This window comes from Macaca thibetana, chromosome 16 (assembly GCF_024542745.1).
Source record: "Macaca thibetana thibetana isolate TM-01 chromosome 16, ASM2454274v1, whole genome shotgun sequence".
NCBI classification, from domain to species: domain Eukaryota; kingdom Metazoa; phylum Chordata; class Mammalia; order Primates; family Cercopithecidae; genus Macaca; species Macaca thibetana.
In genome coordinates, this window is record NC_065593.1 from 9,549,455 (window position 1) to 9,575,427 (window position 25,973).

Genomic DNA, 25,973 nt, shown 5'->3' on the forward strand with positions numbered 1-25,973 from the left:
CAGCAAGGACTCACATTTCATGCACAGTGTCACCAGCAGTTGCATGACCCCTATCAAGGACCCCAGCAGCCAAGGGAAGTGACTCAAATATGTGTTTCATCTGCTCTTACCCTGGGAAGCCACTCTACTTCTTATACAGTTATATATATCTTTTGCTAATTAAGCCAGGAACCTAATTTAATATTTTTGCTTTGTGTGTAAGATTTCTTCATGTCCATCTATAACTCATTTGAGATACAACTGGCATAAAGATGGGTTCTGAAATGCTATAGTTGGTGTCAGAAGTGGGATTCATAAGCCAAATTACTATCATGGTTTGATTTTAGACATGGTGCCAGGAAAACAAGAAGTGAAATGGTGAGATAAAGAAGTGTGAGAGGAAACTCAGCCCAGGGCATGAGATCATTGGTTTTCTGAGGGAGATGTTTTTGGGAGAGAATTGCATTCACTATACCTTTATATCCAACCTTGTAGGACTTGTACATAGCTACACAGGGATGAGTTAATTGCAAGGTAGTCTAAGTTATGGTTTCCTAGTCCCTACTGTGTTATCCAAGGGTGGAGTCATTGCATAACCCCACAAAATTGAAAAAGTTGGGAGACAATGAGGTTCTGAGTCATCCCCGCAGCTTTGGCAGAACTGGCAATCAGTTACTTTCCAGCCAGAAATTACTTATTTGATAGGGAATGTTAGAACCAAGATATACTCTAATTCTCCCTGCTGAAAAGGTTAAGAAAAAAAGGGGGTAGGTTAGAAGACAAAACTGTTCATCTTAACTGTATCTCCACTTGAATATGTATACACAAATCTTACCTTTTTTTTTTTTTCTTAAAGAATATATAGAAGCCTTAAAATGGGGCCTAAAACTCCATGACTTTGGAGCTGGCTGATTGCATTTTTACTGAGAGGGGTTTAGAAATCCATTTGCACTTGAAAAAAAAGTTGTCTTGTAAATGAAAAATCATCAATACTTAATTGAGGAATAAAATTTCAATTGGTGAAAATGTAACAACTTTGTGTCTCAGATATTATTTTAGGAAAAGGTGACCTGGCTGGATTATAGCCAATTGAAATACAATGGTGTGAGGCTGGCAACACGCCCGACATCTCTAAAGCTGTATTCTCTCAGGTTGATTTAGAAATTAGGCTTCAGGGTAGCTTCGGGGTAGGAGGAAGTTGGATCCCTCTCTCATTATTTAGTAGAATAATAAAAGATTGAGGCTATGTTGTAGATTAAATACTATTGTAGAAGGTGATGAGATGTTGGAGATTGCATTTAAGAAAGGAAAAAATGGTGGCATTGGAGGGGAAAAGGTGTAAGAGTTGGTAGGCAAACTCTCTGATATAAAGCTAACTTGAACAGGGCAGGGAGGGAAGAGAATGAGGGTGGTATTAGTGCAATGCTAGCAGCCAGCACAGTAAGGAAACCTGGGACACCCATCTCACCTGAAAGAAGCCAAAGGTTGCTCACAATGCCTGCTAGTACACGCTCTGGACTAGGGACCAGTGGCTCTTCATGAAAATGACAGCAAGATGGCATGGGGTGCAATGCCACAAAATATGAAGCAGACAATGATTCCAAAGCCAGGAACTTCCTGGAGGTTGTCAGGAACGATCCTAAAATATATTACTTACAATATATAGTAGACTATATACTACTATATCTATATATACTAGATAGACTATGGAGAAAGGTACTTGTGACTGTGGTCCTTGGACTTTATAAACTAAAGAGTATTTAATCAGAGCCAGGGAAGGGAGTGTGGAGAGAGAGAGAGGCTGTTAAGATGCTGGAAGTCTGAAGGCAGAAATTTTGTTCAGGAACATTTGTACACTGACTGTTTTCTCAATTGAGATGAAGAGGTGGTTTTTGTAGATGATGCATTTGTTTTAATAGCCAGGAAAACATATTCTTTCTTTAATATAAACACAAACATATTTATATAAATGCATAATTTATGCATTACATTGTCTCATATTCTTGGATGTATATATAATTTTTTGGTTTTTTTTTGAGACAGAATCTCGCTCAGTCACCCAGACTAGAGTGCGGTGGCCCAATCACAACTCACTGCAACCTCCACCTCCCCGGCTCAAGCAATTCTCCTGCCTCAGCCTCCCAAGTAGCTAGGATTACAGGCCTTTTGCAGTCTCAGTCCTGCACTTGGATCTGAAGAACATTGGAGATATTGCCTCTGAGCAGGACAGAGCATATCTGTAACAGTGTCCAGGAACAATATACCTTTGAGGGAAGATGCTTATTGCCAGATTAGTGGGATTTCTCCAAATATGAAAGACTTCATTCTAGGTAGAGACAAGATAGGAAATATGAAAAGCAATGATGGGTAAGACAGATAAACCAGGTCATACCCACTCTGGGATGATGGACAGCTGAGGTTGGAGTGATGAGATTGAAAGGAGGAATAGCCAGACGAATGTTGGATCAACAGCAGGGATGTGACCAACAGGTTCCACTACCAGTTATCTGTGTCCTCTGTATCTCTGGTTGGGGGCATGAGAGTTTGTAAAGTAATTATGGTAGACCTGTCACTGCCCTGATAAGAGAGAAGGGGAGACAGACCCAATTTACATAGAGGGAGTAGGTCAGAGGATGGTATCCACCATACTGATCTCTTCTCCCTGCCTCTTCATCTCTTATTTTTAAAATCTTTTTCTTTTTTCTTTTTTTTAATTGAGATAGAGTCTCACTCTGTTGCCCAGGCTGGAGTGCAGTGGCATAATCTCAGCTCACTGCAACCTTCACCTTCCGGGTTCAAGCAATTCTCCTGCCTCAGCCTCCCAAGTAGCTGGGACTACAGGTGCCCACCACCATGCACAGCTAATTTTTGTATTTTTAGTAGAGACAGGGTTTCGCCATGTTGGCCAGGATGGTCTCAATCTCTTGACCAGGTGATCCGTCCACCTTGGCCTCTCAAAGTGCTGGGATTACCGGCGTGAGTTTTCTTTGTAGGGGATTGTTGGCGTAAGTACTGAATTCCTAATTAAAGAGGGACAACAAAATAGCAAGCATTGAGCTTTCCACTGAAGTCCTGTCTTGCACAGACAGCGTCACAGGGCACTTCACACCCCCTGTCAAGTTTTTTGGGGACCAAGGAAAACTATGTGGAGCTTCCACTTTGCTCGAATGAGATTGTAAATCACTAGTTAATTACATTGGTAACCTCATCTTGCCCTACCATGTAAGTTTTATGTGTGCATGCTCTCTTCTTGTGTATCTTCCTCCCAAAGCCTGAGCTTCCTCAAGTACTACACACATTCTAGTTTCTCTTTGATTTGGATAGCTGAGAGGGAACAGCACCTTCTCTCTGCACTCAGCACGTCACCAAGCTCTTCACCCTCTCTTCTTGCCATAATCAGATCTAGTCCCACTAAGAGAGCCCCATGATTACTGCCTGTTTTGCAATGAAATAAGAATGAAAGAGACAGGACAGCAGGCCCAGCATCAAGGCTGAGAAGGGACTCGATGAACCAGTCCTTGGCTGTATCAGTTTTCTTCCTCATTCCTATGACCTTGCTCTTCCGACCCTGGACCAAATCTTCACCTTTGTATAACTCTGATTCCAGGGGGAATTTATCAGTGACACCAAGTGCAAGGAATCTCTTACCAGATGCCAGAAGATCATTGATGAGCACAAGGAACCTCTCATCAGCCACTTGGGCATCAGTCATGAGGAACACTGTGTTGAGATTCTTCACTCCGGCTTTCAGACACAGGCTGGCCAGGTCCATCTGTAGAAACAGTCAATATCAGAAATCTCTGAAAAGAAGGCCTCCTTGAAAGAGAACTTCTACCCATCCTTTAGAAATAGAACCATTTTCTTCTCTGCTTGAATGGGAATTAAAGCAAGGTGACAACGGGAAGCTTGGGGAGTGCTATCTTGCACTGGTGGGCAGGAAACTATGCCTCATTCGCAGGCTTCGGTGCCAATAAAGGTGGGCGAGAGAAACTACATATTGATGGCCTCTAATTCATACAACTGTGGTAGCTCCTGTACCTCTCTTAGGTTGATTTAGAAATTAGGCTTTAAGGTAAAGCTTCTGGAGCTCCTGCTCTGTGCAAAGAGGTTACAGCTTTCCAAAGCCCACAGGTGATCCTCTATTTATCTCTCTTACTTACGTCCTCATACAAGTGAATGACCTGCTCCTGAAGGCAAGCCATTGCTCTTGGTCTTGACTGAGAGTGATGTACTTGGGGCTACCAGCATGGGGGATGAATATATTTTATGCTAGCAGGATCTTGTGTTCTTTTTTTTTTTTTTTTTGAGATGGATTCTCGCTCTGTCACCCAGGCTGGAGTTCAGTGGTGTGATCTCGGCTCATTGCAACCTCTGCCTCCCAGGTTCAGGGTATTCTCCTGCCTCAGCCTCCAAGTAGCTGGTTCTACAGGTGCGTGCCACCATGCCTGGCTAACTTTTCATATTTTTGTTGTAGAGACGGGGTTTCACTATGTTAGCCAGGATGGTCTCGATCTCTTGACCTTGTGATCCACTCCCCTCAGCCTCCCAAAGTGCTGGGAGTACAGGCATGAGCCGCCATGCCCGGCCTCTTGTGTTCTTATGACTAGCTCCAGCAAAACACTTGTTGAAAAAAACACACTGGGGCAACACATGCACACAAGCACACACACACACACAAATGCAATCACCTGTAGGAAATTATATCCATTGAAAACTGCAGATGGATGACATTTTGGGCTAGGATTCCAAGTTCTGAACTTATCCAGCTTGATCAATCTCAGTTCCTTTGCTGTATCACCCTCCGCAGGCTCAGCCATCAGTTCCTGATGTTGCCTTTCTTTCTCTCACACTACTCACAGCTATTTCTTTTTTTTTTTTTTTTTTTTTTTTTTTGAGACGGAGTCTTGCTCTGTAGCCCAGGCTGGAGTGCAGTGGCCGGATCTCAGCTCACTGCAAGCTCCGCCTCCCGGGTTCACGCCATTCTCCGGCCTCAGCCTCCCGAGTAGCTGGGACTACAGGCGCCCGCCACCTCGCCCGGCTAGTTTTTTGTATTTCTTAGTAGAGACAGGGTTTCACCGTGTTATCCAGGATGGTCTCGATCTCCTGACCTCGTGATCCACCCGTCTCGGCCTCCCAAAGTGCTGGGATTACAGGCTTGAGCCACCGCGCCCGGCCAACTCACAGCTATTTCTAACAACTCCACACATTTCTTTACCACAGAGCTACCTTAGTGTCCAAATAGCTCCCCTTTAAAGATACGGATTTTCGTTTTAGGTCAATGGTTCTCACCGCATGCTCTAAGTGATCTAAGACAGTGTTTCTCAGTCCTAACGGGAATCATCTTGGGGATGCTTTGAAAAATCATGATGCCCAAGGCCATTCCCCAGACTAGTTAAACCAGAACATTGGCGGGTGGGACACAGGCATCAGTATTCTTTCTAGATGCCCAGCGATTCCCATATAGAGCAGAAGTTGAGACCCATAGTCTCAGCTCATTCTGTAAATGCGTAATTCCTATCACACTATCATGTCTCTTTTGGAAACACTAAAGAAAGACCTAATGTGAACATGATGTATGACCTTAGATTCAGCCAGTCGTCGAGAGGCTGAGCTGTGGTTTTAGGGCAGAAGTGAGCACCTCCCTCTTCTGTCACTGGCTGAGAGATTATGAGGACAAGTGGGTGGGACTGGCTCCGTGCTGGCTGGAGTTCTTCCAGGAATAGCAAGAGCAGCCTCTTGATAGAAGTTACACCGTGACTTCCTACCAAGACTGTTGTGGCCATGGATAAAAGGAAGGGGACTGGACACAATGACCCTTGAAGGTTGTATATAGTGTCTTTCTCTACTTTCCAGAGCACTCATCGTGCCTCCAAGTGCTGGCTGTCTGAAACCAGGATATGTCACTGAAGGTCCCAGAGGCCAGTGGTTACTGACCCATCTTTTAAAAATCTGAATTTCTTAGGGAACTCAAGCAGACCTTCAGAATTCCATCTATCTGCTCCCACTGTAGGTGAGCTGTGTGCTGAATTTGGTATAGATGTGCTTCTGATTTGAGCAAGAGTGGAGGCCCCACAGACGTAACTAGGACACCTGGGGTCTCCCAAAGGCAGACTTTGGAAAGGCCACTGTTCTCAGGCTGAGTCTAATGAGAAAAGTCATTCACGTCGGCAGCCCAGAATCTAAGACAAAATGGACAGATATTGAAGGGGAGGCTCCGGACAGGGGAACTGGAGAACGAGTGAAGGATGACGGAGCTGTGGCTGGTTGGAGGGAAGCTGAGCCTCCTCCCTGCAGCCGCCTGACCTTTTACCTTGAAGTCCTGGATCTGGTAGCCTTTCCGCAGTGTGATCTGGAAGACATCCATGTAGCTGATGAAAGCTGCCAGCCTTGTCAGACTCTGCTTGCCACTCCCACCTACACCAACCAGCAGAGCATTTCCCCGCGGGGACTCCAAGATGCGATTGATATGGCAGCTAAAGAGAAGGAAGCAGGCACATGTTGCTTTGATCAGACTTTCTGCAGTCAGAAGCATGTATAAAGGCTTGAGTGGGAGCAGGGGCCTTCCTTGGAGGCATGTCACAGGCTGAGCTGTGGGAAACATTAATGAGATTGTCCCCAAACCTGGCCTCACCTTCTTGCCTGAGTTGACGGAAGCTGCCATTGCTTTGCCTTAAGCCACAGCCTCTAGTGAACCAGGGACAGCTTGGCGGAGCCCATGGAAGGGAGCAGGATTGCAGGGGCATGAGTGATGTGATTGGGAGGGGACTCAGGGTTGCTCCTGCCCTTCTCCTCCACCATACCTGACCCTGCCACACCTCCCACTTCAATTCTTTTGGGCAAGAAGAGGGGACGGAAAAAGCGAAACAGTGGAAAACATACAATTTAAAAAATTCAGGAAAGGCTGGAGGACAAAGCAGGAGCAGAAGTTGGTTCCTCTTAGGAAAGAAGAGAAGCCAAACCAAAGTCAGCAGGAGAGGAACAGGGAGCTCAGACAGAGCTCATCTGTCTCTCTCCTTCAATCCTTCCTGGGCATCGATGCCCTTGTAATGAAGGTTTGTGGGTTCTTATTATCAACAGGTAAGACACATGCATTCCTGGCTTCTGGATTCCTCCTTTCATAGCCTTACTGCTCACCACTCTCAGTGCCCATGTTCCTCTCTCCTTGCCGCCTTCCTTGCAATGGAAGACTATTCCAGGCCTCATCCCCTTCAGAAGAAACCACTCTTCCTGCCCTCCAGCCCTTCCTCAAAGGCTACCCTTCAACAGCCTCTCCTCCAGGATCCACTTCCAATTGTTTGTCTAACCCCTCTCAGCAGTATGCATATACCTTACGCAAGGTGCTACACCCTTTATAAAAATAACCCTGATTTCCTCTTCTTTTCTCATCTTAGAAACAATGGCTCTGCATTGTACAAAATGCGTACAATACAGAAGAAAATCCACAATTCTACTATTTAGCAATAAACACTACTGACGTAAATTATAGGTCCTTCTAGACTTTTTTCTAGTGTCTGTCTGCATTTTTATAAATACATATGTTTGTATATACATTGATTATACCTGAAAAGTCAATACATTTCTGTTATGTGTATTTTAAAAATTGAGTTCATCTTGTATACTGAACATAGTGGTTTGAAAACTTTTTTTTTCATTTAGCAATGTACTGTGATTGTTTCCCTAAACCATTAAAAATTCAGCTAAACCAGACTTTTGATGGTGGAATGGTATCGTGTAGAATACCAACATTGTGTTGGTAATAAGGATAGAATAAATTGCCTGTCTGTAACAGCCTGCTGTTGGATATGTATGTTGCTTCCAACATTTTCCAGTTATAAGCAATGCTGTATATATTTTTTAAGTTTATATCTCTAGTTATATCCTCAGGATAAGTTCTAGAAGTAAAACTGTCGAGTCAAACAGTAAGACACTCTTTAGAGATTGCCACACAGAATGACGGCACCAATATGTACTTTTCCTAGGTAGAACTGACCAAAAGGTGGATCTGCTATATTGGAGGATTTGAATATGCTGGATATGTTAGTTGAATTAGAATGTGTTAAGTCAGTGAATGCAGGGCTACGTAACACAGTGATCAGCTGCTTTAGAGAAATGGATATGGAAGAAGAGACAGCAGGTATTAGTGATTTGGGGACCAAAAGAGTGTGAGAATAGGAAGTTGGGCCGGGAGCGGTGGCTCACGTCTGTAATCCCAGCACTTTGGGAGGCCGAGGTGGGAGGATCACCTGAGGTCAGGTGTTCGAGACCAGCCTGGCCAACATGGTGAAACCCCGTCTGGAGAGGGTTCAAGATTTCAGTCTGGATGCCTAAAACATTTGTAGCAATAAAAAGTTCTCTGGGGGCCAGGTGTGGTGGTTCATGCCTGTAATCCCAACACTTTGGGAAGCCAAGGTGGGTGGATCACCTGAGGTCAGGAGATCGAGACCAGCCTGGCCAACATGGTGAAACCCTGTGTCTACCAAAAATACAAAAATTAGCAGATGTGGTGGTGTGTGCTTGTAATCCCACCTACTAGGGAAGCTGAGGCAGGAGTATCTCTTGATTGAGGGAGGCGGAGGTTACAGGTTGCAGTGAGCCAAGATTGCTCCACTGCACTCCAGCCTGGATGATAGAGAGAGACTGTATCTCAAAAAAAAAAAAAAAAAAAAAAAAAAAAACAAAACTCAGGTAAAGTTTGGCCGAATAGAGTAAGGGATATGTTTGAGATTGAATTGCACGGGCTACAATCCTCTGCTCCTGTCTGTGTTAATGATGTTATAACTAGAAATGCCATATTCAAATTAAGTACTGGTGGAGCAACATAAGACCTAGCTAGCTCCAGTTTGGAAGAAACTCTGGGTATGGGTTTTGGTGGGTGGGGTTCGACACATGAACAACATGTGAGTGTATATAAAGTTACAGAGCTTGTGTTGAGCCTCTGTGGTTTGAAGTTTCCTATTTCTGCAAATTTCTTGCATGTACTGATGACTTGCTCACAATGAACATAAATAAGCTAAATGTTTGTGGGTACTCATTGCTCCATGTCTCCTGTGGGGTATGCTTGCTGCTCTGAAATCTCGCTAGCAGTGTGTGGGAGTCTGGCCCCCAACCCTTGTTGCCACTGCATCTTACATTTAATTTTAATTTTAATTTTTTTTGAGACAGAGTCTTGCTTTCTCGCCCAAGCTGTAGTGTAATGGTGCGATCTTAGTTCGCTGCAACCTCTGCCTCCCAGGTTCAAGCAATTCTCCTGCTTCAGCCTCCCGAGTAGCAGCGGAGATTACAGTTACCTGCCACCACGCCTGGCCTCCAAAGAACTTTTTATTGCTACAAATGTTTCAGACATCCAGACTGAAATATTGAACCCTCTCCAGATGGGGTTTCACCATGTTGGCCGGGCTAGTCTCCAACTCCTGACCTCAGGTAATCCATCCGCCTCGGCCTTGCAAAGTGCTGGGATTACAGGTGTGAGCACCGTGCCCAGCCTTACCTCTAATTTTTAATCTTTGCCAATTTAATGGTGGAAAAATTACTGTTTTTATTTTTATTTATTTGGTTTCTAGGGAATTGAACATTTTTAAATGTTTATGAAGCATTTTAGTATTTTTGTTTTGTAAACTTTCTGTTCACGCCTATTGCCTGCTTTTCAGTTGAAGTGTTTCTCTCAATTTGTGAAACCCCTTTATGTATGTTTTCAGTTACCCTCCAGTTTCTCACTTTTATCTTCTGGTTTTTTTAAGGTGTTTCAGATATATAAATATTTTTAGGTCTTACAGTTGGACGTAGTTAACTACTAAATTTTATGTAGTTAAAATGTTTTGACTTAAATATTCAGGAGTTATTTATTGACCTACATTCAGTAATTTTATGATTTTACTTTTCCACTTTAATTATTTTACTGTGATACTTACACTCTGTCTTATAACAGACAGATTTATACTTCTCTTGCTTTCCTATGAAACCATAATTTCTAGATGTCTGAAGAGTGCATATAGTCATTTTGTTATCTCTGCAGTGATAGTACTTTGAAGGTATCTAATACATTTTTGTTAAATTTAAACAGAAAAACCCACGCCTTACACTAGCTCCACATTTGGGGTGATGCACACAATGATTCATTATGCTGGGTGCAACGGGTTATCTGCTTTGTGTCAGAATGAGATGGTGCCTGATGACGGGAGAAACCATGGTGCTAAGACACCCAGGCCCTCTCTCCTGATTCAGGAAAGGTGGGGCAGGAAAGGATTAGTGGAGGAAAGAGAGAGGCAGGCATGGAGGAGGAGTCGGAGGAGTTGGAGTCCAGCTGGGTTCTCTGGGTCACCCAACGCCCCAGCCCTATTCTGAAGGCCTGAACTCAGCTTAGCGTGGCCCATGCCATTCAATATCTCAACGGGAAATGCATCGTTAGTGATGAAGTTTCCAGAGAAGTGTGGTTAAGTCTGCAACCATCAGCACCGGACTCCAGCTGGCGATTCATTACCAACCTCTGATGAGGGCAAAGAACTCTGCATTTAAATTACAAAATTTAAAAAGAAGATCAATATTCTAAAGGGCTCCTGGGCCAGAAAACCAAGGCAGTCTAAGTTAAGTCCATTACTGAATTTCTGAGAGATTAAAAACAAAAGCTGAAGATGCACCACCGCACAGCTGGAGGAAGCTGATTTATTGGACTAGACATGCATGTGCATGTGCGCAAGCCCACACACGCGCACACACACGTACACACACCCCCCCTAGAGAATGGGTAAGATTCTCAGGGCACAAAAGAAGTACATCTGAGGGTTTGTCGTTGTTGTTGTTGTTAATGATTGCTAAGTGATTCTAAGAGAAGAAAATATATGTGGGAGTGAAAAAACAGACAGAAAAAGATGAATGGAGATTATGCCAAAAGCGGGGGAAAAGATCTGGTTTAAAGCTTGAAGAAAAAGCATAACAAGAATCTGCTGAAGCGGTGACGAAAGTCAGTAGAAAAGTGGTACTACTAAGGAAATAAGGCAATAGCACAAAGAAAAAACACTTTAATATGTACTGACTGCAAAGCACTTCGCATAGATAGCCACAACCCTACGATGCAGGCATTCTTAATAGCCTAATTCCCCAGCAGAGGATATTTAGGCTTCGGGGTTAAGCATCCTTCCCAAAGCATCCCAACCAATTTGTGGCAGAACAAGGATTTGAACTTTGGTTTGGTTTTATCTCCGGAACCTGTGTCTATAACCACTACACAGTGCTCCGTTACTGAGTTCAGCTCAGAGCTGCAGAAAGCGAGAGCAGCAAAGCTGGGGAAGGGTGTAGGGGGCTCTAACAAAAAAGATGATGAGCGCTTGAGTGGTAAAAACAAACAGCTGGATGGAGTTATTATAAAAATCCGTTCTCAACTTGGCTCCCTGGACCTGTGAGTTGCCGGGAAGGCACACACAGCCTCCTTCCTCCTCTGCTCTGTCCTACTCCCAATTTTTTTTTTTTTTTGTCTGTGTGTTTTCTTGAGACAGAGTTTCACTCTTGTTGCTCAGGCTGGGGTGCAGTGGTACAATCTTGGCTCACTGCAACTTCCACCTCCCGGGTTCAAGTGATTCTCCTGCTTCAGCCTCCTGAGTAGCTGGGATTACAGGTGCCCGCCACCACGCCTGGCTAAGTGTTTTGATATTTTGAGTAGAGATGGGATTTCACCATGTTGGCCAGGCTGTTCTCCAACTGCTGACCTCAGGTGATCCATCCACCTTGGCCTCCCAAAGAGCTGGGATTACAGGTGTGAGCCACCATGCCCAGCCTACTCCACTTTGGGTCTCAGAAGGTGGGAGCCTCCTGGAGTGCTGTGTGTGCAGTGGTGCGAGGCCATGGAGTCTTCCCACACTCTTAGGTTATCTGTGTTTCTCCCTGTACTGCCTGGTATCCTTTTTCTGATCTAAGAAGGGGAATCCTTCTGCTTTTTTGGTTGGTAGAGGCAGCAACGAGAGGTCCATGAGCCCCAGGGAAGGGAGGGAAGGGCAGAGTGAGGATAAAGTAACGGGTAGTTGATGTCTTTAAACAAACGTATGGGAAATTATACATCTAAATACACTTTATTCTTCAGAGTTGTCCCCCTCCAGGCAGTTCATTTTCCCAGTTATTTTGCCATTGCTAAATGAGGCTCAGGCTTCTCTTTGGATATTAACTTCAGAGTTTGTTTATAAGCCTATGGAAGAAAGCCAGTGTTTGTAGTCAGTACTTGTTATTTTTTTTTTCTAAAAACAATATTAGTTCGATCACCCATGTTGGAAGCCACATTGATAGAATCACTTACAATTCTTTCAAATTAAATTATCCCTTAAAGGACAGAGACTTGCCTCGATTCCAAGACTATGACAGACATACTGATGGCTCTTAAGGAGAAAAATAAATACTCACTGGAGCTTCACAAGGTTGAACTTTTTTTTGTGGTTGTTTTTGAGATGGATTTTGCTCTTGTTGCCCAGGCTGGAGTGCAATGACACAATCTTGGCTCACTGCAACCTCCGCCTCCTGGGTTCAAGTGATTCCCTTGCCTCAGCTTCCTGAGTAGCTGAGATTACAGGTGCACACCGCCACCACATCCAGTTAATTTGTATTTTCAGTAAAGATGGGGTTTCGCCATGTTGGTCAGGCTGGCCTCAAACTCCTCACCTCAGGTGATCCGCCCGCTTTGGCCTCCCAAAGTACTGGGATTATAGGCACGAGCCACTGTGCCCGGCAGGTTGAACTTTTAATCCCTCATTTCCTGAACCCTACCAGGCACTAGGCATTGTCTAAGGTACTAAGGTTTCAGCAGTGAGCAAGACACTCTGTGTGCTCAAGAAGTTCACATCAGATTAGGGGGATACAAGAAAATATTTGAAGAAGCTTCATAGGATGATAGTAGAGAGCACAGACTCTAGAGCCAGATCGTGCTATTGCAAGTTTTACCTATTTATGAGGAGTGTGACTTTAGGCAACTTCTCTCCTCTCAGTCTCAGTTTCCTCATTGATAATATAGAGACAGTAACAAAACTTTACTTCTTCAGGGTTTTTGCGAAAACTAAATATAATGATACATGCAAAGCACTATGCACCAGGCACATGGAGAGTTCTATGTCGAGTTACAAGTCGTATTAAATGCTACCCTCTCAGGGAGGCTTTCCTGATGACCCTATTTATAATTAGGATCACCCTCAGTCCTCTCTACTCCCCTTCCCTCTCTGTTTTCCTCTGCATGATTTATTCTCATATAACATGCTAAGCAGTTTTACTGAGAGCCTGCTAGGTTCCACACACTGTCCTAGGGGTTAGGATCCTGGCACTCATCCTAAGATTGTCTAATCAATAAATATATGTTGGATGAGTGGATGATGTAAAAAGAGAGGTTAATCATTGACCAGTGTCACAGGGGCATCATGTAATATAGGCGAGGACTTAGCAGTGACAACTGACTTCAGCAAGACGTGGGTCACCTCACTACAGAGGTGACGATGACAAGCATTGCTTTGTTCAAGGGCTAAGAAGTGGGCAGAGAACGAAATCAGAAATGAGAAAGTAAGACAAAGATGGGCAACATTTTGGATGAGCATCATTGTGAACAGGAGCAGAGAAATGGGGGTAGCAGATGGAAAGGAATGTAAGAGGCAAGGAATAGTTTATTATTTTTTGATAAGTGATAACACAGCATGTTTGTATGCTGATGCATATAATCCAGAAATTAATGATGGAGTACGATAAAAGAGGGGAGAGAGAAAATAGGAGAGGGAGAAGGAGAGAGAGGGAGAGAGGAGATAATTACAGCAAGAGGTGAAGCCACTGAGAAGGTGAGAGGAGATGGGATCCAGGGCGCAGGTGGAGGGACTAGACTTAGGCAGGGACAGGGGTGTTCATGAACCGAAGTTGTAGGGAAGGCAGGACTTGTGGGAGGGATGCAGGGATACACATAGGCTGTTAGATTTGATGATGGGAAGATGTGAGATTCTCTTCTGGTCACTTTCATTATCCCAGTGAAAAAAGAGAGGTGCTCATTAACTGGGAATAAGGCACTGGGAGTTTGAAAAGAGAAGGAAAATGTGTAACGCAGTTATCACGGAATGGTGAAAGGAGCAACATGCCTAGGGTAGAGGAGGGCAATTTCTAGCAATGTTGAGGCCTGTTTGATATTTATGGCTGCAGATCTGGAGCAAAAACAATCAACATGGTGGGAGATTTTTCTTCAACAGTTGTCTAGCTGCTTAGGGGCAGGGTGAAATGAGAAGATAGTTGGGGCTGGGCGCAGTGGCTCACACCTGTAATCCCAGAACTTTGGGAGGCTGAGGTGGGTGGATCACCTGAGGTCAGGAGTTCGAGACCAGCCTGACCAATGTGGTGAAACCCTGTCTCTACTAAAAATACAAAAATTAGCCGGGTGTGGTGGTGGGTGCCTGTAATCCCAGCTACTTCAGAGGCGGAGGCAGGAGAAGTGCTTGAACTCAGGAGGCGGAGGCTGCAGTGAGCTGAGATCGCACCACTGCACTTCAGCCTGGGTGACAGAGTGAGACTCCCTCTCAAAAAACAAAAAAAGGATAGTGAGGTTTAGCCTGAGTGAGATTTTGTGGATACAATGACAAGAAAGTTAGGGGAGCTGGCACTGGGATGATGGAGTCTATGGTGGTTAAAAAGGAAAGTAAGGAGAATCTCTTGAATCCAGGAGGCAGAGTTTGCAATGAGCTGAGATCACGCCACTGCACTCCAGCCTGGGAGACACAGAGAGACTCTGTCTCAAAAAACAATTAAATTAAATTGAATTAAATTAAGTTAAATTAAATTTTTAAAAAGGGAAAGTAAAGACATGGTAGGGGGAGAGACAACGGAGTCTGGGGAAGTAGTTGGTCCAATGAATGAAGTCGTGATGAAATTGAATGAAAGACTAGAGCAGATGAGTGGGAGAGTGGCAGGTACAGGTCAGAAAGTGGGATGTTTGAAATTGGGATTTTGAGGTGGGTTCCTATGATAGGAACATGAGAGTGAGGGCTGAGGTGGGCTAGAAGAAAAGACCATGGGAGCCAAGCAAGCCAAGGAACAGAAAGAATTATTAGCTAGATGCCAGGAGTGAGACATGGGTGAGGAGGAAGGGCGGGCAGGGACTAAGGCCATTAGCCGATGATGGGGAGTAATTGGCTGTCAGCAGATAACAGTGACAAGGAGAAAGAATGAGTATGAAATGCAGCCAGAAAAGTTGCCATTGTTGCATTGCCCCAGGGCAACAGAAACTAACCTCCAAAATTACAAAGCTTCCCCTTAAAAAAAACCAGATTCCAGAATGGTGAGGGTGGACAAAAAAATACTAAAGACCAAAACATCAAAAAAAAAAACCAAAAAAAATATAGGACAACAAATAAAAATAAAACTCCCCGAAACCCCCTGGTTCTCCGGTCGGACGAAAGTCAACCGAACTGCTAACCTCTAAACCTCAAAAAAACAAAAAAAAAAAAAAAAAAAAAAAAAGCTGACCTGTGCTCAAAAGAACAGGGGTTTGTGAAGGATAAGAGAAGAAAGGACTTAAATGTGCCATTGGGTTGGGGGACTGGGGGTAAGGAGGTTACTTACTCCTCTCTAGGTCATGGAGCACATAGAATGGGGAAGAAAAAACAGCTTTCCTCCACTCAGGGGTCAGTCAGGTATCAGTTACAATTTGGCAGTAAAGGGAAAGTTCAGAGAAGTTGAAATGAAGCGGATGTTGCTGCTAAGACCGTGAGTACCCTGGGGGAAGGTGGAAGGATTTTGGAGGGCAGTGAGCGCTGGTGATAGGTCTCAGATTGGGAAATGTAAGAAGCAGGGTCGGGATGGTGCAACCTCATAAGCCCGGAAAATTATTGGCCAGTGCTGATTGCCCTTCCTCAGGGGTGCAACAGCCCCAATTCTACTAAATTTTACTGGTTTTTCCAAATAGCCAAACCTATGACACCAATAATAATGCTTTGAGTTTGATCAGACTAAATACAATTGTAAACACTATTGGTGGCACCAAAATGCTGGCTGTCCTTATAACTATTGTAACATCCACAGACCCCGTTATTGGGGAGAGAGAAAACAGTTAGACCCCCTGGAACTCCCGCTGGACCACACCTTGGTGTGACTAACACAAGACTTAACGTCCTTCTCCTGTTAAAGTTATTACAAGAAGGACTAGAACATTGCTAACCTATTACAGAACTTCATAGCCTGTCTGGCTGTTGCGCCCACTCCTTGTCCACCACTAACCCGCTGTCCCCCCCCTCTGGCCATTGGGGATCCTCTAACCTTTGTTAGGCTAGACAGTCTTGGAGGCTTGGTTATTACTTTCAGTGATTCACTAGATGGCAAAAACATCAAAGGACATTTATTTTTGAAATATGTATGCACTTGAACACAAACCCTCTTTTTTTTTTTTTTTTTTTGAGATGGAGTCTAGCCTCTGTCGCCCATGCTGGAGTGCAGTGACGCAATCTTGGCTCACTGCAACCTGGGCCTCCCGGGTTCCAGCAATTCTCTTGCCTCAGCCTCCCGAGTAGCTGGGACTACAGGCGCCTGCCACCACGCCCGGCTAATTTTTTTGTATTTTTAGTAGAGACGGGGTTTCACCGTGTTAGCCAGGGTGGTCTCGATCTCCTGACCTCATGATCCACCCTCTTCCACCTCCCAAAGTGTTGGGATTACAGGCGTGAGCCATCTCGCCCGGCCTATCTCATTTTTTTAAATGACCCTTGGACTAACAGCCAGGTGGCGATGGAGTTCCTGAGCTGTTCTGGGTCTCATTTTATGACCTCAAGTCTGTCCTCGGTGTCACTGTGATCATGCCCAGGATAGCAAATGGCGGACCTGGAAATGAACCCATTCCTGCCTGAGCTCGGCACTGTGCTGCCCCCTAGGGCCGGTGGCAGGAGCTGCAGCTGCTCTGCCAGCAGCCATGTTGACCTTTAAGGCAGAAGCAGGAGCTCCTTTCCTGGTTTTACAGAAGTGACCTCAAATAGCCGAATGAAACCCCCTGTGACTGGGAAGAGGAAGCAACTGAGGAAAAGGAAGATGAGAAGCACACTTACACATGGCGCATGGCATCCTCAAAGAGAACTAGGTCCATCACTGTGTTGACTTCATTGTGGTTCTCCAGGGCCTCCACCAGAGTCTGGGTCAAAAGTTTCCAAGACTGTACAGGCATGTATTTGGGCTCCCCAATACCATTTGCAAAGTGACAATACAGGTTCGGGCTTTGGGTCTGCTCCACAGGGTCTTCAATATCCTGGTGATGAGACACAGGAATAAGGGCCCTCATTATTGACTCCTAGGGCTTGGTTCCACAGAGCAGAGACACCTGATTTGCTCTGCACATTCCCTGGAAATTAAGCATCAGTGCTACTTCCAACATGTCCTTCTCTTGAGAAGTCCTTTTAAGTGGATGTTTGACATCCATCTACCAGCTCCATGAAGCCTCAGGTCATGTTTGTTATTCCTTATGGCCTGAGGATGGGAAGTGGGAGGTGGGATGGAGCCTCCTCACAAGCACAGTAAGAGAGTGCCTCTGTGAGAAGAAGAGTAGATAGGGATGGATGGGTGGCTTTCTCTAAGTGGGGGCTCTTTCGCCAGTATCGAATGAAGAGGATCGTGGCCCAGTCGCCTCACTTTCTGCATGTACATCCCAACAGATCTAGGTCCTCAATCCACAGCAAAGCCATCCAACATCTTTTCCTGTGAGATTACACAAGTATGTTGCCAGCCCTGACTTCATAGGTTCGGTCCAGGGACTTGGTTTCTGAAGAATGCGCTACTAGCCACCCTCAGGTGACTGGTGCATTTATGGTAATCTTAACGCAGTTATGGTAGAACTCCTTACTTACAACACTTTCGGGCTGTGTGTCAAATCTCACGCATAGGAGAAATGTTACCATGTTGAATAAATATGGGCTGGTTATAGTATAGTATAACTCAATTAATTTGAAGGATAAGGAGTATATGTCTCTTCACCAGTGTATCCTCTAAATACTGAAGAGAAAACCAATTTTTTAACTTTCATGTTAGTGGAGACAAAAAGTAACTACTTGCCTGTCAAAACCCAAATACCTGAGACTTCAGATAGGAGAAAAGGTTATCGAGGAGAAAAGTCTGAGAAAGAATAGGTTTTCTAAGACACAAATAGGAAGTTATGCCAGCATGAGCAGTTGTCCCCACCTGTCGTTTTTTCCTTCTAAAGTTCACACTGGAAGACCTACCTGGGAAAGAGGTAACCAGTATGTTATTTATCAGCAGGCACACGTCCCAGGGCATAAGTCACTGTAGGGTTAGCCATGTAAACCTATGGGACAAGATTCACCAAACCTAATATAGGGCAAGTGAGGAAGACAGTAACATCTATAGAGAAACCAGGGCTGCTGCCTGAGTGTAAGAAGAAAGGACTGGAAACAGTTAAAAATAAACAAGTTATTAGATTTTGAAGGTGGTTTCAAAAACTGTAGAAAACTTTTAAACTATTCTGGCTTTGCCAACCAGTAACAAAAATGCTCAGACATTTGGATAAGATGTAAATGCAGTGCAGGAGGGCTATTCTTGCTATTAGGAAAACACATGAGGACGGAGGAAATAATGTGGGAAGGCATTTACCCTGTTCGAGAATGGGCTAATGTCCTGGGAATCTGTTCTTATAGCAGTCAATTGACACCAACCATCTAGCGGAGGAGGAACTAAAGTACAGTTTTGGAAAGCCTGGTTTACAAAGACTCTTTGATGAACAAAACAAGTCTTCAATTTTATGATCAGAGCCATGCTGTGTAGAAGGCAGAGAGAAAATCAACCAACTCAGCGAATCAAAGATTCCTTAATAGTGATGCCAAATCACACAGGGCCATGAATCAGAGAAGCTTAAGCTTTGAATAGTGGAAACAGAATTGTATCGCTTCGTTGGTGGAAATCTGGCAACTCTTCCTTGATACCAATACCAAGATTTGGTGTGACCAAGGGTGCTTCAGGCTGGCATTTCAAATGTTGTTGGGGAAGGATAATGGCAATATTCATATATCTGGGTCTGTGATCAAAAGGCAGTGCTCTTAGTACATAGACTCACATGTGGAAACTCTATTTGAAAGTTCAAGTGATATGACTCTGAAGTGCTAGCTCAGATCAACTTATAAAGACAATGAAGACTAATCTGCAGGGCCAGCAATGAGTACCTGAATTGGGTAACTCTACGATGCTCAGAGAAAGGCATCTAACATGAGGGTCTCAAACATCAGGCTCCAATAACAATGCTGAGAGAAGTGGGAGAATTTAGGATGGCTGGCTTAGTCAAAAGCAGACTAAAATAAGTGACTTAAAATGCTGTCTAAACATTCAAAAGGCTGGCACATAGGTTGGGATGGACTGTAAATATTTTCAGAGGTAGAGTCAAGGTGTTATCAGGAAAAAAATACGGAGGTAAACCAAACAAGGTGAGTATAAGGACAACATAGCATACCTAAATACAAAATTTGAATATTTCTAATTTCCAGAGGGGACAGACAAGCAGGATGTGTGGAAAAGATGGGGCTTTGGTTAATAGAAGGCTCAGTGTTCACTGTGGAGTAATTTCGACACTAAGAAATACAATACGATCTCAGGCTGTGCTACTATATCAGTGCCTCCCAAGGCATAATCTATGGGCCATTTTTATGTAAATTATTAGTAAGTTTAATGAGAGGAAAGAGTTTTAGGGTCCAATACATTTGCAGACTGATATGTAAATTAGAGTTATTCAAGATTTCAGGACTTTAATGTCTTAAATCCACCATGAATTTCTAAGAGAGTCATATACAATACAGCATTTTCTCAACTTATTTCATGACAGACACTTTCTCAAGAAGTACCTTGTAGTAAAACTGTTTAGCAGGACATATTTTGGGAAACACAGTAACAAAACTATGGTCTTTAAGAAAAGGGAGAATGATGATCTTGCTTTTGGTCAGACCCCAGCTGGGCTGTGCGACGAAAAGTCAGGCACCACAATTTCAGAGGGGAGGACTGGTGAGAGAGCAATCAGGAGGATGTCAGAGTTCTTTAGGTTTGAAACCAATCCATGTCAGAAATGGTTAAAAGCATTGAGGCTATTTGGCCTGGAGCAGAGAAGACTCAGGGAGAGTGAGATAAATGGCATTAAAATATTTGAGGGTTTGTCATGTAGACCTGAGTAGTGGACAGAGAAATAACTTCTAGATTATTATTAGACCAAATGTTCAGTCTCTAAAATTATTTCAAATGTTCCAAGTTCCAAAATTGCTCAAAATTTCCAGTTATTAGCGGCCCCAAAATGGCAGCCTTGGGAACAATGGGATCATGCATTTTCAAGGATGCTAGAGCATCACTGGGGTAACAAATCTGAGAAATGCTACGAGGGGACTAAGTACCACGTAGGGACTTGGGTCAGATGATCTCTATGGACTTCTCAACACAGAGATTCTGGGATTAATTTGCATCTATTCTTGCCTCAGCACTTTTTACCTGGGCAAAATCATGACAGAATTTCCTTCCTCACCTAGACTCTGGCCTTTCTCCATTAAACAGCTAGATTTTATCATTTGGGTGATCATCTGTATAATTATCTTTTTTTTTTCAAATACCAAAAAATCCATAGGGCAATACTCACATCAAAAGTTTTCTTGAGCACTTCTCTCTGGATTTTATCAAAAAGATCAAAGTCCTTTTCTTCTACCATCTTATCCCGATAAACTCGATTTGATTCATGCAGATAGAGCCTTATGAGATCCCGTGTGGATTTCACACATTCCACTGAGGAGAAGAGAATGCCCTTCAAGGGAACAGACACACAAAAAATAACATTAGTAACCATCCAGAGGTACAATAGCTAGGAAAACTTTCTGGAGCATTTTATCTAACCTGGGATGATGCCCAGGGCTTGTCTTGCTAAATAGTAGATCATTCTAGTGGCGGGAATACTTGGAAAGCTGAAAGGGAGCTTGTAAAGAAAGACCCAAGGGTTGCAGTTAGACCTGACTTCAAATACTTGCACAACCACTATGTGACTTGTGACTTTGGGCAACCACTAGGCAACTGTGTGACTTCGGGCAAGGCATGTGACATCTCTGAGTCTTAGTTTTCTCACTTTTCAAAGTAAAATAAAAATACTGACTTTCTAAAGTGGTCTAAATAATTCAAATTAATATGCCTAAGGAAACAAGTATTGCTCATTTTACATACTCAATACATTGGAATTATTCTTTTGTGCTCATCATAAAAATAACAACTGCAACAGCTATAATTTATTGAAGCAAGTTATGTGGATTAGATGCTATTGAAGCCAGCATTGGACTAGATGCTTTGCCAGATGAAGCTCTTTTAATACTCATGATGATCCCCTGAAATAATTATTACTAAATCCATTTTGTATAATGTGAAGATTGGAATTCAGAAAGAAAACATGCCCCATTTCATAGAGTAAATTGCCTTCCTTCAAACCACAAATTTTTGAAACCAGGTCTTCCTGACTATAATGCCTGGAATTCTAGCCACTACATTTTGAATCAACCACAATGAGGGAAAAAGTGGTTTCTCTGCTATATTTCAATTCCACAAGTGCCATTTTGAAAACCGATTCAGATAACAATTGACTATGTAAAATCAGAACTATAACAAAGGGCTAGAATGGATATAGCTAACCTTGGCAGGTCAGCAATCTATTTATTTATCTCTCTAGTCAGTTCCCCTTCCTATGTGCTACAGGATTGGTTTCAAATATTTATTATTCTTTTCAAATTTCTCTGTCATCTTTTTCTGTTACTATTAGCCAAAGTCCTAACCTTCTTTTCTTTTACTGACAAGTGGAGACCCAATGTTAGAGCCCCTCAATAACCTCAACAAATTCTCTAAGTTCAAGCTCATCTATGTCTGTGCCTGTTCTCATTGCTTACTTTCTTGTCTTAGAGGGAAAGGGATCATTTAATGGGTCTTTACTTAAATTCAGAGAATGATGTGCAGATCCATTAGCATAGAATATAGGTCTGGTGACAATGTTACTACAATCTGCTTCCTCATGATTGCTTTTTTTTTTTTTTTTTTTTTTTTTTTTGAGATGGAGTTTCACTCTTGTTGCCCAGGCTGGAGTACAATGGCTCAATCTCAGCTCACCGCAACCTCCGCTTCCCGGGTTCAAGCAATTCTCCTGCCTCAGCCTCCTGAGTAGCTGGGATTGCAGGCATGTGCCAACATGCCCAAATAATTTTGTATTTTTAGAAGAGACGGGGTGTCTCCGTGTTGGTCAGTCTGGTCTCGAACTTCCGGCCTCAGGTGATCCACCTGCCTCGGCCCCCCAAAGTGCTGGGATTACAGGCATGAGCCACTGTGTTCGGCCCCTCATGACCACTCTTATCACTACTTCCCAAAAAACCTAGATTCCAGTTTCAGAAAATTCCCATTATGTTCTGATCCTGTACCCTTTTCTGTGCCTTCATGCCTTTTGTTTTGCTTGCCATGCTCATATTTCAAGATCTAGCTCAATTGAAGCCTTTGTTGAAGTCGCCCAAGACACCTCTCCTGCCCGGTGACGTTCCCTCCCGCCCAGTGACGTTCCCTCCCGCCCAGTGACGTTCCCTCCCATGTGCCTCACAGAGCCTTTATGTATACATCTCGATTACAGAAGAATTATTAGTTTCTCAAATTATTTTCAATATTATTTTTGTGACAGAGTCTCACTTTTTGTCACTCAGACTGGAGTGCAGTAGCGCGATCTCGGCTCGCAGCAGCCTCCACCTCCTGGGTTCAAGCAGTTCTCGTGCCTCAGCCTCCTGAACAGCTGGGATTACAGGCGTGCACCACCACACCCAACTAATTTTTGTATTTTTAATAGAGACAAGGTTTCACCATATTGGCCAGGCTGGTCTTGAACTCCTGGCCTCAAGTGGTCCGCCCGCCTTGGCCTCCCAAAGTGCTGGATTACAGGCATGAGCCACCTCACCCGTTGTCAAATTATTACTTTGTCTTTGTACAGGTTTGCTTCTTCCAGGTGATGGCAAATGTCTCAAAGGTAGGGAATTTGACAGACTTTATTTAGGTTGTGGTTTATTTTTATAATTGTATTATTAGTATTTAGTAAGTGATAAGTCTGAAGCTAATTTCTCAACGGAAACAATAAAAGAAGCCTTCAAATTGCTGAAAGAAAATAGCTACCAACCTAGAAATCCAAGTCACCCCTAAAATTTTTTAAAAATAAGAAATATATTTTTGGTCAAATTAAAATTGCGAGATATTTCTCCAACAGATATGAACTAAAGTAAATACTAAAAAGAAGTTCTTCAAGTGAAATAAAAATGATCCTAGGTGAAAGAACAGAAATTTACAGGAATAAAGAGCAATGGAAAAGGTAACGTATGAGTAATTCTAGAGGAATGTTGAATTACTAAAACACAGATATCAGTGGGTTTTCAAAATACAGAGGATTAAAATAAATGACAGCACAAAAGTCAATGGGAGGTAAATTGTCCCAAGATCCTTGCATTGTATGGCAATTAATAAATATGCTAATTTATAAAAGACAAAAAGATAAAATGATGCCTTTGATAACCATTAGATGAATAGCAAAAGGATATATACTATGCTAAAAGAGGGAGAACAATTATAAAAACATAATTAGTTTGATAGAATACAAGAAGTTAGAAGAAAGGAAATAGAATAGGTAGAATATATTAAAAACAAAGAGTGTAAGTAGATTTAATCATAAATATATTATTATATAAAACAACATAGACGAACTAAACATTGTAATTAAAAGGCTATGTTGTCAGGCTGGAGTTTAAAGAGCCCAACAGTATGCTGCTTATGGGAGATACACCTTAAATATAAGAATATGGAAAAGCTGAGTGCAAGAAAGTGAAAATGTCATAAAAATATTGACTAAAGAATATGGAATAGTCATATGTCATACAAAATTGACTTTAAAGCAAACATCGTTTTTAGAGATAAAGAAGTGCACTTAATAAATAAGAAAAAGATCAGTCTGCTAGGAAGATATACTAATTCTAAATTTGTATGCACCTAATAAATAGCATAGTTTCAAAATGTATAAAGTGAATATGACAAATAAAAGGAAAAATAAACATACCCACAATCACAGTGAAATATCTTAACATCTCTCTCAGGGACTCAAAGAACAAGCAGACAAAAAAATCTAGAAATTATAGGATTTTTTTTAAACAACATGATTTACAAGGTTGCTTTAACTGGAATATTGATAAAACCGTGCCCAATATCTGCAGAATGCATTTTTAAAAACCTGCACATCGATTATATCTTGGGACATAGAGTAGTCTCAACACATTTCAAAGGAATAAAACCATATAGAGTGTTTTCTGACAACAGTAGGCATCAATAAGAGAAAGATAACTAGAAAATCTCTACATGTTTGAAAAAAAGCAATACACTTCTAAATATTCCATGAGTCAAAGAAGAAATCATAGTGGAGATTAAATATTATCAACTGAATGATAATAAAATACAGCATATAAAAGCTTGCATGATGTAGCTAATGGTATGATTAGAGATAAATTTATATAGCCTTAAAATGAGTATTTTAGATGAGACAAAAGATGACAATTAATGATATAAGTAGCCATGCCAAGAAGTTAGAATAAACTAACACCAAACCCAGGGTAAGTAGGAATAAAAATTATAAAGCAAAGAGTGAGTATTAATAATATACAAAATGGATATCAAATTAAGACAGTAAGAAAGTCAAATGCATAATGCAGGTATACCCTTCAGGTTTTTTGACTAGCACAATTGCTAACTCCCTAGCAAGGATGATGAAGAGAAAAAAAGAGAAAAGACACACATAATACCCAACATAAGGAAGAGGACATAATGTCAGATACAGCAGATATTTTGAAGATAATCTGAAAATATTGCAAATAATTTTATGCCAGTAAATTAGCAACTATTGATAACATGGATATCTTAACATGACTGACGCATGAAGAAACAGAAAATCTGAATAGTCTTATATGTATTAAAGAATTTGAATTTATAATTTAAAACCTCTACCAAACAAACCTCCAGGTGGTTTCACCAGTAAATTCTTCCAACATTTAAGGAAGGTACAACACAATGTTTTACTAAATCTTTTAGAGAACAGAAAAAGAGAGAACATTTCTCAAAGTATTTTATGAGGACTTTATAACCTTAGAATATTAGAGAAAGATTACAAGACAATCTTATGAATATAGATGCAAAAATTATATTAAAAATTATCAAATGACATCTAGGAAAATATTAAAACAAAGACATGAAACAACCAAGATGAGTTGATTCCAGGAATGGTTGATTTAATGTTTGAAAATAATCAGTGTAATTTACCATATTACCAGACTAAAAGAGAAAAAATTTATATAATTAAACAGATGCAGAAAAATCATTTGTTAAGTTTCAACACATATTCATAATTAAAACTCTTAGTAAACTATAGACAGAAAAATATTTCCTTAAAAGGTACCCAGGTAAAAGGTACCCAGAAAAACCAGTAGAGAACATCATATTTAATGGCAAACTATGAAAAGTGTTTCCCTGTAAAATTAGGAATGTGACAAAATGCTACTCTCACTGCTTCTCAACATTGTACTTGAGTTGTAGCCAGCACAATAAGACAAGAAAAAGAAATTAAACAATTTAAGGATTGAAAAGAAAGAAACATAACTGTTACTCTTTAAGGCAAAAAGTAACAATTATTATTATTATTTTTTCTTTTTTTTATTATTATACTGTAAGTTCTAGGGTACATGTGCATAACGTGCAGGTTTTTAATATGTATACTTGTGCCATGTTGGCGTGCTGCACCCATCAACTCGTCAGCACCCATCAACTTGCCATTTACATCAGGTATAACTCCCAGTGCAATCCCTCCCCCTTCTCCCCTCCCCATAATATGCCCCGGTGTGTGATGTTCCCCTTCCCAAGTCCAAGTGATCTCATTGTTCAGTTCCCACGTATGAGTGAGAACATGCGGTGTTTGGTTTTCTGTTCTTGCGATAGTTTGCTGA

At 42.2% G+C, this 25,973-nt stretch overlaps 1 protein-coding gene across 3 annotated transcripts in view; it reads right to left on the reverse strand.

Annotated features, from left to right (window-relative positions):
* Positions 1–25,973, reverse strand: part of DNAH9 (dynein axonemal heavy chain 9) — a 378,056-nt gene that overhangs the window by 151,572 nt on the left and 200,511 nt on the right. For all 3 annotated transcript variants that reach the window (XM_050764993.1, XM_050764994.1, XM_050764995.1), the window contains 4 exons: positions 20,576–20,737; positions 17,010–17,206; positions 6,290–6,452; positions 3,628–3,751 (listed from right to left, as the gene is read on the reverse strand). In XM_050764993.1, coding sequence (XP_050620950.1) covers positions 3,628–3,751; positions 6,290–6,452; positions 17,010–17,206; positions 20,576–20,737 — 646 coding nt within the window. The remainder of the gene's footprint in view (positions 1–3,627; positions 3,752–6,289; positions 6,453–17,009; positions 17,207–20,575; positions 20,738–25,973) is intronic.